Source organism: Cryptotermes secundus, unplaced genomic scaffold, assembly GCF_002891405.2.
Source record: "Cryptotermes secundus unplaced genomic scaffold, Csec_1.0 scaffold20, whole genome shotgun sequence".
Taxonomy (NCBI): Eukaryota; Metazoa; Arthropoda; class Insecta; order Blattodea; family Kalotermitidae; genus Cryptotermes; species Cryptotermes secundus.
Window position 1 is genome coordinate 59,127 of NW_019744406.1, and position 14,792 is coordinate 73,918.

The 14,792-nt window shown below is 36.9% G+C and overlaps 1 protein-coding gene across 2 annotated transcripts in view; it reads right to left on the bottom strand.

Moving 5' to 3' along the window:
- The window catches only part of LOC111874632, a 627,779-nt gene that overhangs the window by 15,298 nt on the left and 597,689 nt on the right, over positions 1–14,792 (bottom strand). For both annotated transcript variants that reach the window (XM_033755536.1, XM_033755537.1), the window contains one exon: positions 4,292–4,456. In XM_033755536.1, coding sequence (XP_033611427.1) covers positions 4,292–4,456 — 165 coding nt within the window. The remainder of the gene's footprint in view (positions 1–4,291; positions 4,457–14,792) is intronic.

Consider the following 14,792-nt stretch of genomic DNA (forward strand, 5'->3'; position numbering starts at 1 on the left):
TAATTGGATTGGTCATGTTTTACGCAGAAACTGCCTTCTAAAAGAAGTTATCGAAGGAAAGATAGATGGGCGGATAGAAGTGACAAGAAGACGAGGAAGAAGACGTAAGAAGATGCTGGATGACCTTGGGGACAGAAGAGGATACTGTCATTTGAAGGAGAAAGCTCTAGATCGCATTAAGTGGAGGAAATGTTTTGGAAGAGACTGTGGACCTGTCGTCTTGACAGATTACTGATGATGACGATGATGATGAGACAGGATGATGGATAATGTCCAAAAACACAATACTTGTAATGCATGAATATTTCGATATTTTGCAATAATATGTGTTCATGGCGATGACGTCAAGGAGGATGGGATCAGCAGAGCATGTAATATGCATGGGGATGAGAGGAATTCATATAGGGTTTCGGTGGAGAAGGCAAGAGTAAAAAGACACTATAAAGACCTAGACATAGATGGGAAGATATTATTAAGTAGGTAAATGTAAAAGGCAAATTTGACCCTGTGCTTATTTAATTAAACACTACGCCATGAAGACGTATGGAGGAGTGAATGTATAGGTCCACTTTCTCTTGACCAAGGCACTAGTTGGAGGTGAGTGGTCAGCTTCACGCCCCGGCCGCTTTACCCCTGGTACCCATTGGATAGGAGGCTGGGTGGCCCCCAGAGCCGGTCTGGACTACGTGGAGGAGATAAAATTCTTGACCCTATCGTGACTCAAACTCCGACCCCTCAGTCGTCCAGCCCGTATCCAGTCAGTATAACCACTACGCTATCCCTGGTATTAAGAAGGATCTCAGAAAAACAGGAGATGGTATGAACTGGATTGATCTGGCTCAGGATAGGGACCACTGGAGGGCTCTTGTGAACACGGTAATGAACCTTCTGGTTCCAGAGAATGTTGGGAAAGTCCAATTTCGCTGAGGAATTAGCAGCTTTTCAAGACGGCTTCAGCTCTATGGAGTTAGTTAGTTATGTACTAATTTCACCTGGAGTTTGAGTTGGTGTTATATGAAAACTAAACCCCAGTTATCAAATTAGCACTACACTGGAAAAACAAACATCACCCACGGCGCTTTCGAGACTGCAAATGTAGCACGCGGAGTTGCAACATATTAGTAACCACCTTCTTTCGCTGTGAAATAGTTACATAAATGATTTAATATCTGAAGGAATGGTTAAAGAATATATTACTATAATAATAAAGAAATGAATAGGAAAGATACACTAGTTTCATTTGAATTAGTAATTAGAAAACAGATTTAAAGGCATGAAGAGTAACAAATTTTAATAACATACCACAGTAAAACACGATCGCTTGAGAAATAGTGATGCTGAAACATAACGTATGCTGAAGATATCATAAATAAATATGAAAGTAAACAGAAAGAGCTAATAGTGCACGAGAACCGATTAGAAAGTATTAAAAGGTAAGTGTAGAAATGCAATTGTGAGATATTTAGATCAAACTTAAGTTAAGTCACCGTTTATTACACCCAAGATGTTGTCTTTGGCAAAGAAATATGCGGACATGAGACCTCCCAATAATTCGTTCATTGTATGCGTTTCGTAAACAGAAATCTTATAGTGAACATTTTATAAATTTGAAGAAAGCAGTCTTCTGGGATGTGGCACCGTGTAGATGTGGTGTTAATCGACGTTTCGGAGGAACGTATATCCTCCATCTTCAGGGTAGAAGTAAAGAGAGGAAAATCCGTGAGCGTGGAAACAGAGTGGGCCTAACGTTCCTCCGAAACGTCGGTTAACACAATATCTACACGGTGCCACATCCCACAAGACTTTTTCTTCTTTCGGGATGATACAAAATGGATGAATCTTCATCACGCTCTGAGACATTTACACTGAATGTAAACTCAAAGAAAAGGCTCAAACTCGTTAAGACCTACAATTACAGGACTACACAAGGAAAGCTTTTACAGTGTGTGACAAACAGGGGTTAGATTATTAAATTTATTTTACTTTCCCTACGTTTTTTAAGATTAATTTTGAGTTATATTTAAACATTCTTTTGTCATTGACTAGCTAGGTAAATGTAGCAAACATCGGAAATTTCTTTACGATCAAAGAGACATATTTTGGATTTTAGGTGCTCACAAAAGTGACTAGGGCATGCTGTAGCATAGTTGGTTGAGGCACTATGCTACAAGCCGGTAGATCGTGGGTTTGATTCCCGATAAGGTCACTGGATTTTTCAAATTTACCTAATCCTTCCAGCCGCACTATGGCTCTAGTGTTGACTCAGCCTCTAACAGAAATGAGTACCAGGAATCTTCCTGGGGGTAAGGGGCGGTTGTCTCGTAAAGCTGACAACTTCACCGCCATCAGTGAGCCAGTTGCCTAGAAAATATGGGAGTCTCGACATCTCACAAACCTATGGGCCTCCACGGCCTGTTACAGGGATAGATTTATAGAAGTGATTATAGAGAGTATTGGCTTCTGAGATGTGACACTCCGTTGTCCGGTAGACACTCACTGACTTCAATAGAACATATATCTTTTATAGCGTCGAGAGTAAGCCAAACAAGAAACCAGTAAGATGCTTCCCGCTTACTTTTACTGGTATTTTGCTTAGTTTACCCTTTGACCGTGAATATGGAGACAATATGTCCTTCGAAACGTCGGCATCTCTCCAAACTATTCGGTGTTACAATCCACAAGACCACAATTTTCGATTCAGGCTGTTTTTGGATCATTTATTGAAAGGCCCCGTCAATTATTTACTTCGAGATATCGGATCTAAATATCTCGCATTGCCAGAATATTACAGCATGAATGCAACGATGAGAGACACATCACACACATGATCTGAAATGCAATGCTTGCAGAAGTAAGAAAAATACAATGTGTCGGTACGAGTCACGAAACAATGAAAAACAGTAGCATAAGTGGAAAAAATGTGTGCACGAGGCCAGAAGATAGCACCTTATGGAAAGAAAATACATTGAAACATAAAATCCAAAGCTTCCCGTACCACATTTTTGTCCAGTTCATTTTCACTTCTGAGTCTTGAAAGTTATTAACGAGTTTCACATGTCCGTATTTCTGTGAAACTATGAACGAAACCCATGCCACTGGAGACCTTCCAATTTTAGTAATTTCTAGGTCTGTTATTAAAGATTCTAGTTTGACAATTATGTGAACTTCTGAGGTGGAAACAATACTATCCACCATTCAATGTACGGTAAGAGACAGGCATGTACTGAATGCTGAATTTCATATATGCTCCACAGATATGATTCCTGTTTTAGTTTCTTTATTTCTCATAGAGTTCTTGAAGATACTGTCTGTTTGATACATATTCCACGGCACGTCGAACCTTCAGCGGGCAAATTTACAGTAGAAGAGTCCTGTTTGTTAAATGAGATATTCGGAAAGCCGGTTTTGGTTCCTTTCGTAAGTTGTAAATAGAATCTAGTAACTTCCTGGTTCCCTTCGTAAGTTGCAAATAGAATTTAGTAACTCCTGATTCCCTTCGTAAGTTTGTAGAATCTAGTAACTTCCTGGTTCCCTTCGTAAGTTGCAAACAGAATCTAGTAACTTCTGGTTCCCTTCGTAAGTTACAAATAGAATCTAGTAACTCCTGGTTCCCTTCGTAAGTTGTAAATAGAATCTACTAACTTCCTAATCTAGTAACTTCTTGGTTCCCTTCGTAAGTTGCAAATAGAATCTAGTAACTTCCTGGTTTCCTTCGTCAGTTACAAATAGAATCTAGTAACTCCTGGTTCCCTTCGTAAGTTTGTAGAATCTAGTAACTTCCTGGTTCCCTCGTAAGCTGCAAATAGAATCTAGTAACTTCCTGGTTCCCTTCGTAAGTTGCAAATAGAATCTAGTAACTCCTGGTTCCCTTCGTAAGTTGCAAATAGCATCTAGTAACTTCTTGTTTCCTTCGAAAGTTGTAAATAGAATCTAGTAACTTCTTGGTTCCCTTCGTAAGTTGCAAATAGAATCTAGTAACTCCTGGTTCCCTTCGTAAGTTGCGAATAGAATTTAGTAACTCCTGGTTCCCTTTCTAAGTTGCAAATAGACTCTAGTAACTTCCTAACGATGATGACGCAGGCTCAGAGATGTTTTGGACAGAATATACTATCTCACATTTCTCACAGAGTGGCTGAGGCGCACTTTTGAATCAGATACGTCGCGAATACAGAAGGGATGTTATCACTGCAGTGAGCCTTTAGGGAGAATGCTATTGCATTACTGGAAGTGGAGGTTTCGTGTACGGGAAACTCTGGTGAGTGACGACAAGCATAATGCTAAGAAGTGTTACACTGGATACGAGACGATGAGGACTGGCTGCTCTGCAGGTCGACACAAGTTGACTGCGCCTGCGCTGCATGGCGACGCCTCTGCACATGTTCTGTTGACTCGGGGGAATCTAGTGACAAACTTTTCATGCGAAGATTTAACTTCTGCTTCCTTGGGCTGTGAGGGGCTGCGGAAACACATCACATCATTCATAAAATCTAATTATTTATACACATAGAAATTAACCATTTTCCTGGTGGTTAGTATATCTTACCATTCAGAAAAAACGATATTTCTATGTTTTATTTAAACAAATTACAAGCCTCTAATTATATAATTAGAAAAAAATTGATTAGTAATTTATAAAATATTAAATCGGTCCTGAAGTTAATACAAATAAATTTTAAGCATGAAAATCTTATTGTGCAGAAATAGATTTTTATTTAATAAACATGTTATCCGCTAAGTATAGAATATATCTTACTATGAAATTTTAAATTCACTGTAGTTGTTTTGAAACAAAATCCAAATGACTGAAAGAATATGTTCACACATATTATATCACATTCATAGACTTAATAAAATGGTAACCATATCATGACAGTATCGGGGCCTACAGTCATACCATTCAGAAAATTTCTAGCGTCAGAATTAATAACAATGTGCCTTTCTACACATCTGGAATTTTATATATTAGTTTGTTATTTTTTTATTGCTAGTGGGGTGGGACTAAGTCCCTTGTACTGCGGCCAATTCTGGCCTATTTTACCAGCCCCAGATGATAGGTGGGGGTGATTGTGGAACAGTTGGTGGAATGAAGATTGGCAGGGGAAACCGAAGTACTCGGAGAAAACCTTCCCCAGCGCCACTTTGTCCACCACAAATCCCACTTGACCAGACCCGGGATCGAACCCGGGCCGCCGCGATGGGAAGCCAGCGACTAACCGCTTGAGCTATGTCGCGGCCTTTAGTTTGTTAAAATACGATCTGCATAATGGAAGGACAACTCAAGTACTCTGCAAGATTGGAGGAGGTAGACTATGTTGGAATGTGCACTACTTAAACCAGTTTTGTGTGCTAAAGAGAAACAAATTAGGAAATTTGTATGGTTCTTTGTATGAAATTTTAGTTATCAAATAATAACAATTTTACAAAATATTTTTCCGAACCTTTTTTTCTGTTTAGAAAGGATATGCAAAAAAATACGTTTTAGTTTTTTATTAGAATTTATTTGAATGTAAGATGCAAGTGGAATACTGAATAAAATTATAATTCATCTTAAACTATGCAGTTTCGCTTGCTCATTATTCTACCACAAAATTTCAATAAAGTTTGACGTTTACAATTTTCCTTATCTCTATTTCCCAGCTGCATATTTCAACGGATGTGGCGCGTTAACTACACAACCAGAGCGCTACTGCGCGCAATGAAAGCGAGACTGCTTACGCATTAAACTTCATGTGTTTATAGCAAATTCATAAACAAAAATCAAACTCCGTGGCCTGCAGTCCGCAAGCGAACCATACCGACCGAGCGACCGCAGGCGAAGTTAGTGCCAACTTTAGCGGATAGAGAGTGTCGCGTGGTCAGCGCAACGAATCCCCACGGCCGTTAATCTCGGTTCTCTAGACCGGAGTCGCTATTTCCTTAAAATAGCTCCTCAGTTATCTTCAGGAGGCTGATTGGACCTCGTTCCAGACACACTACTTCTTAGAAAATACGGTAGCGCCGGGAATCGAACCCGGGAGCTCTGGATCTGTAGGCAGGAACTGTGACCACTAGACCACAGAGGCGGGTACCAAGTTTATTTTGCAGCTGCATGATTTAAACACCTGGAAGATCGATGTTGGAAGCTCAAGTTTATCCGGAACCCTGACATTCACTATGGTAACCACTCCTACCATGGACATCAGATTTTAATTATTTGACGACGAAAATATGAAAAAGTTCGTCTTTTAGCTTCGCCATGTCTGCCTGTATGTACGCTTGTAACAACTTGAAAACTGCTGCGTAGATTTTAATGAAACTTTACACGGGGGAGTTTACTTAAATTCGTCGTCACAATTCAATTATGGCTAAAGCTGTACACCAATAACGGGCAATTTCCATGAAGACCTACATGTCTTTCTGCAAGCATCTTGAGGGGAAATTCGCCGAATATTAAAACGTTTATCGAGTTACGATCGATACATTTTGTCGGAGCGAAGGATGTATCGAACAAATATTGCAGAGAAATGAAGCACACATTTCATGCCAATTTACTTTTCCCTAAGTCTTGCGGTTTATGAGATCACCAGGGAATGATCCAGAATTTGAACATTGTGCACACATTTCCTATTTTTTTTATTCTGAAGTAGAGCAAAAAATACAGAGGAAAACATAAGATAAATTTAGATATTAATAAACAGAATATTATGCCTTTGGGCTTCCATCCAGCAAATCTCGTATTTAACTTTATTAAAACCTACATTATGTTATGATTAACGTTACAGTATATTAATTTTTCACAGTTTAGTGCATTTATTAAGCACTTGATAATAATAAAATTATCAATTCTGATATGAAAATCACCGATATCCTAATGTTACTGGTTTTTCTTTCAAGATTTCTGTTGCAGTAAACAAAACCATGTTAACAGTATTCATATATTTTATATAAATACAATAGTAATATTAAGAAGCATTTTAATATAGCTAACATATTAAAATGTTTTTGATACATGATTTTAATGAGAAATCAATTTCATGATTCAATGATGGAACATGAAACTGCATCTTTCTGTTATCCTTACAAAGGATACCATGCACTAAAACAGGATGCGCAATTATGTGAAACATTGTTCAAGGAATATGTAACTAATTATGGGTAACGAGATTAATCTCACAACATACACATACGAAAAGAGAGTGCGGGGAAGCAGACACGCAGCTAATGTAAGTTCAATTAACAGATCACAATCACAACAGACATGACATATATTGTTGTACATACATACAGAATAAGTACCACGAATAATGAGACATGTTACACGTAAATCATGCTACAGAGGAAAATAGTAAGAAGAATACTGACATAGATTAGGTAACCTGGGGGCCGTGGGAATATTACATGCTTTTGAGTCAGTCTATTGGTAAATTCATTTTTTTACATTTCAAGCACCTGCTGTGTCTAGAATCACTCATATACAAAGGGGCCCAAAAAATGTATATATACCATTCCACCGCCATTTTCTTTGACCATCATGCCATTCGATAAGATGGCTCTGGCATTCATGAGGCTAATGTCATCATTTGAGAGAATATACCACTACACAACATATATTATATTTTGGCTCAAGTTTGAAAATATCCGTACATAAGCTCTATTAAATTTTATACACAATTTTTGGGCCCTTCTGTATTTACGACATAAAGCGATGCAATTTTAAAAAATACAGCGTGTTTTGATTGTGTAATGTGTTATCTTAGTGCAGTAAGCAGATTCAGTTATAGCAGTATCGAAGATTGAATTAAATTATTTTTGAAAATGAACGAAACATGCTATGAAGCACAGGAGAAAGCTTATAACAGACAAAACGCTAAGGATACTGAAGAAAATTAAAAAAAACTGAGTTAATAAGTAGGAGTAATTTATTTATTTTCAAATTATAGAATATCAGAACCGTGTGTGTTCTTCTAAAAAAATTATTCTCCCCTTAAATCTGAATTATAAATTTCGTTCGTATTAATGTTGTTCGTGTAATTAAAATAACGAGAGTTTTTTTCCAAAATGTATTTCAAGTGAAGTGTAATTTATATAAATAACATTTTATCATTTTTAACCAATTACAATTTGACTTCTATTTATAAATATATATTCAGAAGCCATATAAAAAGAGCGAGGTGATTGCTTTGTAAGCCACACATAAATGATCCCACAGATTATAAGCTAAGGAAAGTTGGTGTATAGAACTAAATTGATGAGCTTTTTAATGTTGTCGCAAGGATGTCGAAATGCTCTCAGGTACGTAAGAAAGAATGTTTTCATTTGCTCTTTGAAAGAAATAGTTCATCAGCTTCAAACAACGCAGTGAATAAGAATACTACTGCTATTATATAAAAAACAGGGTACTTTTGAAATTAATGTAATAATTAAAATTAGTCTGAATTACTGAATAATATTAATTTTGATATTATAAGGTTTAAATGTAATGAATTGGAAATAATTTTCGGAAATCGTGCAATTTCTATTCAATATGTTCTGTTATAACATACAAAATTACCAATTTTTTTTTTTAAATTACCATATATATGTTTGAATCGTTTAATAAATCAACATAAATTGTTTTGTTTCACTTGGCGAGCTGGTAAAACCACAATTCCCCTAATTATTACTTCAAGTTTAATATTCATGTACATTAATTTTATCCTACGAGCCCTTTGTTACGTAAAAGCTAATGTCTGTCAGAAGCAGCGTTAATTCGATCTGAGAATCATGACGTGTAACAATATGGACGTGGAAGATTTTAGATTTATTCGACTGATTTATTTATAGGTAATTAAATATTGCGGATTTAAACAGTCAATGAAACAGCATTTTAAGATGAAACTCTACCAACTGTTCAGTTTTTAATGTAAATTCAGACCAAATCCTGACATGTAAGCGAACATGGATATGCAACAAAAAATTCTAATTCTTTTCTTGGGTAGTTCGAACATGCAGATCTGGAGGACACAACTGCACAACAAATGTAGCTGCACTCCAGCACACCCAAGTGAAAATAACGCAGAACTAAAATTTAAATGACTTGTTTCGAAAGGTCCTTTACTCTTTTCTTCTTTGTTTCCTTTATTAATACTGTCGTTTAAAAGCATCTATAGTTCAGCCAATTAAACTAATTTTCTTATACCAAAATTTCTATAGCATTGTCCTAATATCTTAAAAGGAATAACGTGTTTTTACCTAGTGGTACGTAAAGTAAAATTCTTTTCAATCAGTTAATATTATGATGGCAACTCAATGTGAAAGGACGTCCATGAAACAATGAACTGACAACGAAAAACGAAAAACAACTTCGTCTGAAATTGTGGGATCTCAAACTGCAACATGGCCTAATATTTTCATTGGAGAGCGTTAACATATGGATCTTGTATGTTACGATATTAAATTGACATGCAACGCATAAAGAATAAGGGACACGGGGGGATAACGACGTTAAAGAATGGGCTAGATTGGTTTTAGTCGCATAGCCACACTATGGAGTGAGAAAGCTGCAAGCGCTTACGGCTATTTACCCAATTTAATAATAGAAACAGTTAAAAAATATCAGGAACTTTCGGTATTGTACGGATTCATCAGGTGTTTATTAGGGTTCACGTAAAAGAAAACTTATATGAAGAGTAGATATTTTTCGTTTTTACACCGCGTAGTTCCGAGACTGCCCGACGTTTCGGAGGAAAACACGGACCCCACTGAAGATGAAGCCCAGAAGAAGCCAGTAAACTGAGTTCGCCCTTTCCGAATTGCATTACCGTATAACCCCGAAGTCAGTCTCTCCACAGTCACAGACTTGAGAACACCAAATTCAACAAAACTTGGTTGTGTTTATGTAAAAGTTATGGTCCTCAAAGCGATGGTTATGAAGAGCTCTGTTTGTTACCAGCTTCATGCTGGTTTCTTGCGTGGCTTATACTATTTCTTCCTTGAAAATGGAAGAAAATGCTTCTCCCAAACGTCGATTGACTTTCAACGAACTGCGTGGTATTATATCCAAGACAAAATTATGTTTTATATTTATAATCAAAGAGTATTCAGTTCTTTGATATTAATTTAATAAGGTTCTTAACGTTGCAGATAAGAAGTATTTAGTATGGAATTTTTTAGAGATTTCTCAAAAATAAATTATGTAATTTACAGTAAAAATATGTATTCATCACCTTTTCCAAGTAATTCAATTATTCAATTAAATGTTATAGTACTGAAGTTTTACTTATTAATATCTTACATTATTATAAAAAATTGTACTTTATATTCATCATTGAAATAATGGCAGTAGCAAGAAAGTGTAATTTTCAATCAATCGTGATATGAATTCAAATTTAAATTTCTACCGCGAATATTTGGTTATATTTTTAGAATTGACAGACAGGTTCAGTCTTATCAGATTCTGAAGAGTGAAATGCTGTTTATAGGTTAAAGTTACGGGGTAACACAATCGAAAAGTTGAGTAGCTGAATATTATAAGGACACAAATAATCGAATTTACTTCCATTCAGGGTGATAACCAGTTTGGGAAGTTTGGAGTGGAGTGTGGCTATTGTATATTCAGTTCTAATACACACTCTTCAAAACCTATTGGGATTACAATGAGCAATAACCCTGCCGAACATAATTACGAGTCTGTACATGTTTATATACTTTCATGTAATTAATATTAAACGGCCCCTCCAGCAAGGTAAATAATATTAAATGAAAAGTCCCGAGTAAAGAGCACAGGGAAACAACGTAAAAAAAAAAAAAGTAAAGGTATCCCTGTAACAGGCCGTGGAGGCCCATAGGGTTGTGAGACATTGAGGTTCCCACATTTTCTAGACAATCGGCTCATAGATGGCGGTGAGGTTGTCAGCCCTACGCGCCGGCCGCCCTTTACCCCCAACAATATTCCTGGTACTCATTTCTGTTAGAGGCTGAGTCGGCCCCAGAGCCATAGTGCGGTAGGAAGGATTAGGTAAATTGAAAAAATCCACCTCATCGGGATTTGTGCCTCAACCACGTTACCGCGTGCCCTTCAAGGAAATAATGATGTAATAAAAATCTACAGGTCTAAGAGTTCTAGACAATACAGGGGCTGTCAAATTATGGTTCGAATGCGATATTATTTCTATATAATTTTCGTCTTTATAATTCAGTTTGGAACCTAATCGGTATCCCATTCGATACGCAGAGTTACTCAGAATTTGCGGAGCGAAGCGGACTTTCTTTATGTACCACTACCTTCTCGCACTATCAGAACATAGGGAAATGTTATGAGACGTGTTTAAGTGAAATATTGTTACTAATTGTCAGGTATAAAATGAATCTGAACACTTCTGTTAAATATACATAAACTAACTTATGTGCTTCACTGAAGCTGTATGGCCTCTGCGTGAAATATTTTTATTTATAATTACTGAACCGAATACAATAATCAATATGTAAAGGTGTACGGATACGTCAATAAGATATCTTTCCCTCTGAGTACAATGACACGTAAAAATTCTGCAATCGCAAATATTGCGTCTTTATTGCAGCGCTGAAACAACATCTGAAACGCCATGTATTGAAAACAGGTGACGATGTCGGCCGTCCGGCCAGTAGCGCAGTCACTATACCGACTGGGCTATCCCGGATCATGAGAACAGCTGTCAAACGACTGTAAAAATGCAGAACATTGGTTTTTATGGCCAGGAGATGGGTTCGTCATGCGGTGTGATATCAGCTTCAATATTCATAGAAAAAAATTGCGAATCATGTAATGACGTCAGGATATATACGCATATAGGATTTTATCTGTTACTTTAAGTTCAAGTCTATTTTAATCTCCGCGTAATCCCTCACACGGCAAGGCCGGGTTTAAGGGGGGGAGGCTATCGGCTCAGTTGCCCCGAGACTTCCACAAAACAGAAATAGGGTCCACAGATTTTATTCAGGCAATTGCTTCTCTAAAATCAAGAAAATTTAGTTTGTAATTGTAGTTACTACCAGAAACAAGGTAAAGGTAAATCTGTCCCTCTACTTAATTAATTAGGCACTATGCCATGAAGACGTATGGGGGAATGGATGTATAGATCCACATTTTCTTTACCTCGGCAGTAGTTAGAGTTAGTGGTCAGCTCTAGGGCCCGGCCGCTTTACCCCTGGAGAAAGAACCCCCGGTACCCATTGGATAGGAGACTGGGTGGGGCCCCCAGAGCCCAGATAAAATTCTTGACCTTACCGGGACTCGAGTTCCGAGCCCTCCATCGTGCAGCCAGTAGCCAGTCGCTATACCGACTACGCTATCCCAGTTCCCACCAGAAACAAGAGGCCGGATAAAAACTGTCGTATCCTAAATGTGTCACTGCTGAGAGGGGCCTCCATATTTCGGTTTCTCGGGGCCCCCACAACTGTGCACTACCTTCGGTACAATAGAATAAGTATTTATAGTGATTCGTGACCAGCGGAATTCTGATGCAACGAAAGTTCGTTCTCTATCTAGGGGGTGCGAGGGAAATTTTGTCCTAATATTGGGATGGTGTACGACATTTCACGAGCTCTCCGTACGCAAGGTGTGCCTCGCTATCTAAACTGCGCACAGAGGGACCTGGATGTGCTATGAGGTCGGAACAGGCAGTCAGTATTTGTAATACATCAAGACATGTTAAAAAATTTAACCATTTGCCTGAATGATTTTCTCGTGAATCGTTTGGTTACGTTTCTATGACCGTACTAACAAACTGAAAACGGGAGAAGATTTTAGTGAATGTGTTTTCCAAACATTTCACTATGATTTGAAGATTTATTCAGAAATTTTATTTATAATAATTTTATCATAATCAGAATATTTTCCGTTGCTCACAAATGGATCTTATCACACAGAGGCATACAGCTTCGTTAGTTCAATATAATGTGCAATTACTTTCTAAAAGATGTAGGTAATTATTAAATTTGAAGAATTAACGTCGTGTATTTCTTTATATATTTACTTAAAGGTGACCCTCGTTATATTCAGGCGTTGCATTTCTGAAAATCGCCGCGTACATTAAAACGCGTAAAACGGGCAGCTAACTGAATGTACATACAATGATTAGGTCCGAGGAAGAGTGAGACAAAATGGTGGGTCCAGTTAGAGGAAGCTGCCCATTGAACTCACTGAATATGCGCAGCAGTTTCTATCATGGCCGCCAATACATCGATTTCTTCATGGCACTGAAATAAAACCGCGCATAACGAAGGCGCATATAACGAGAGCCACCTGTATTCTTGCATTCATTATCACGCTGAAATTATATCTGGATATTATAATTATGTCTATACATTTTTCGGCAGGGAAAATTCTCTAACAGCAGGATCTAAAAGTGAGGATACAGTGCAGTACAGACCGGTAATGGCGGAAGGACTACTGGTGGCTTCGCTATCCTTATTCAGGCCAATGGCGCTATTGGATGTCCTCAGAGATAAAGTGTTCTCCCCACCTGGCAATGGAAGAGGAACATTTCGAAGGTAAGAACTGTTTATTTTAATATCATAACCTTGTCTGAAATAAAGATCATTTCCTGTAACACAAGAACGCGTTCACATAAGCAACAAATAAATACAAACAGTTTTGGAAAAAAATACTTTGAAGATTTGTGACCGCCAAGAATGTAAATGATTTCATTGCAGTTAATTATCTCGGAAGTTATAACTAAACCTGTCACAGGAATTAACATGATTAGATCTCATAACCCATGGTAACAGCAGTGGGAAAGCGAGGTTTAACTTCAGGGCTCATAGGTATAGAGTAGAAAGCCATATAGAAATACAATTTGGCAGTTTTCAGTTATAATTATTTTAATAATTTTTTATTAACTGTAGAATTTTATACGAAAGCTCGCCAAGTTACTGCCAGAATTTGCTCCAATAGACATAAGTTTTAACAGATAGATTTACACATAAATATATGTATGATTAAGATTCAGACGGGAGAGGTGAAATAGGTTGCCTATGAACTTGTTTGAATTTCATCTGCTCTCATGACTGAGGATTGTTATATATTTTCTCAGTTACTCCAGGAGAATTCAGGACAGTACAGATTCATCATTATCCTATCTGTTACTTTCATTAGCATATGACTAGTATATTCATGCGATCAGTGTTACTGTAAGTTCAAAATTAAATCTAATTAAATAAGTCTCACATCAAGAAATTATTTTATGTTCAATAGAATTTGTATGGCTCTAAATATTTCATAAGCATCAGATTTTCATGTATGATTAAACTAAAGAAATCCTGGCCTTCAGAGATGTAAAGAAATGCAGTGAAACCATGTTGAATTAAATAAGATCAGAATCATAATACAAAAAAAATTATAGTAAATAATTCTCGAATAAAATTAATTCATAATTAAGACAGGAAAGAAAAAAGGAAAGTTACTGAGTGAAATTAATGTAGATTTAAATGTCCTTATTCTATAGTGTAGATTAAGGTTTGAAACGTGAGGGTCAGTTTTACAACATGCAACTACACATCCTTCACATAAACCAGTCAACATTATTATTAGGGCAGATTTTCATCTTCGCATTTAACATTACCTTCAAGTATAACAATCACAGAAAATTGCTACGTTTTCTGACATAATACAAATTATATTTCTTATAATTTAAGTTAACAAATCTACTCACGCGCTTAAAATGTGTATTCCGCACACCATTAAAACTAAACCAAAGCTTCATATTATTATTTTATTGTGTATTAAAAATAAGCTCTAATAAAATATTAAAATTCTGTATAAATATTGGAGTGTAGTTTTGTAGAATATGTGTTAA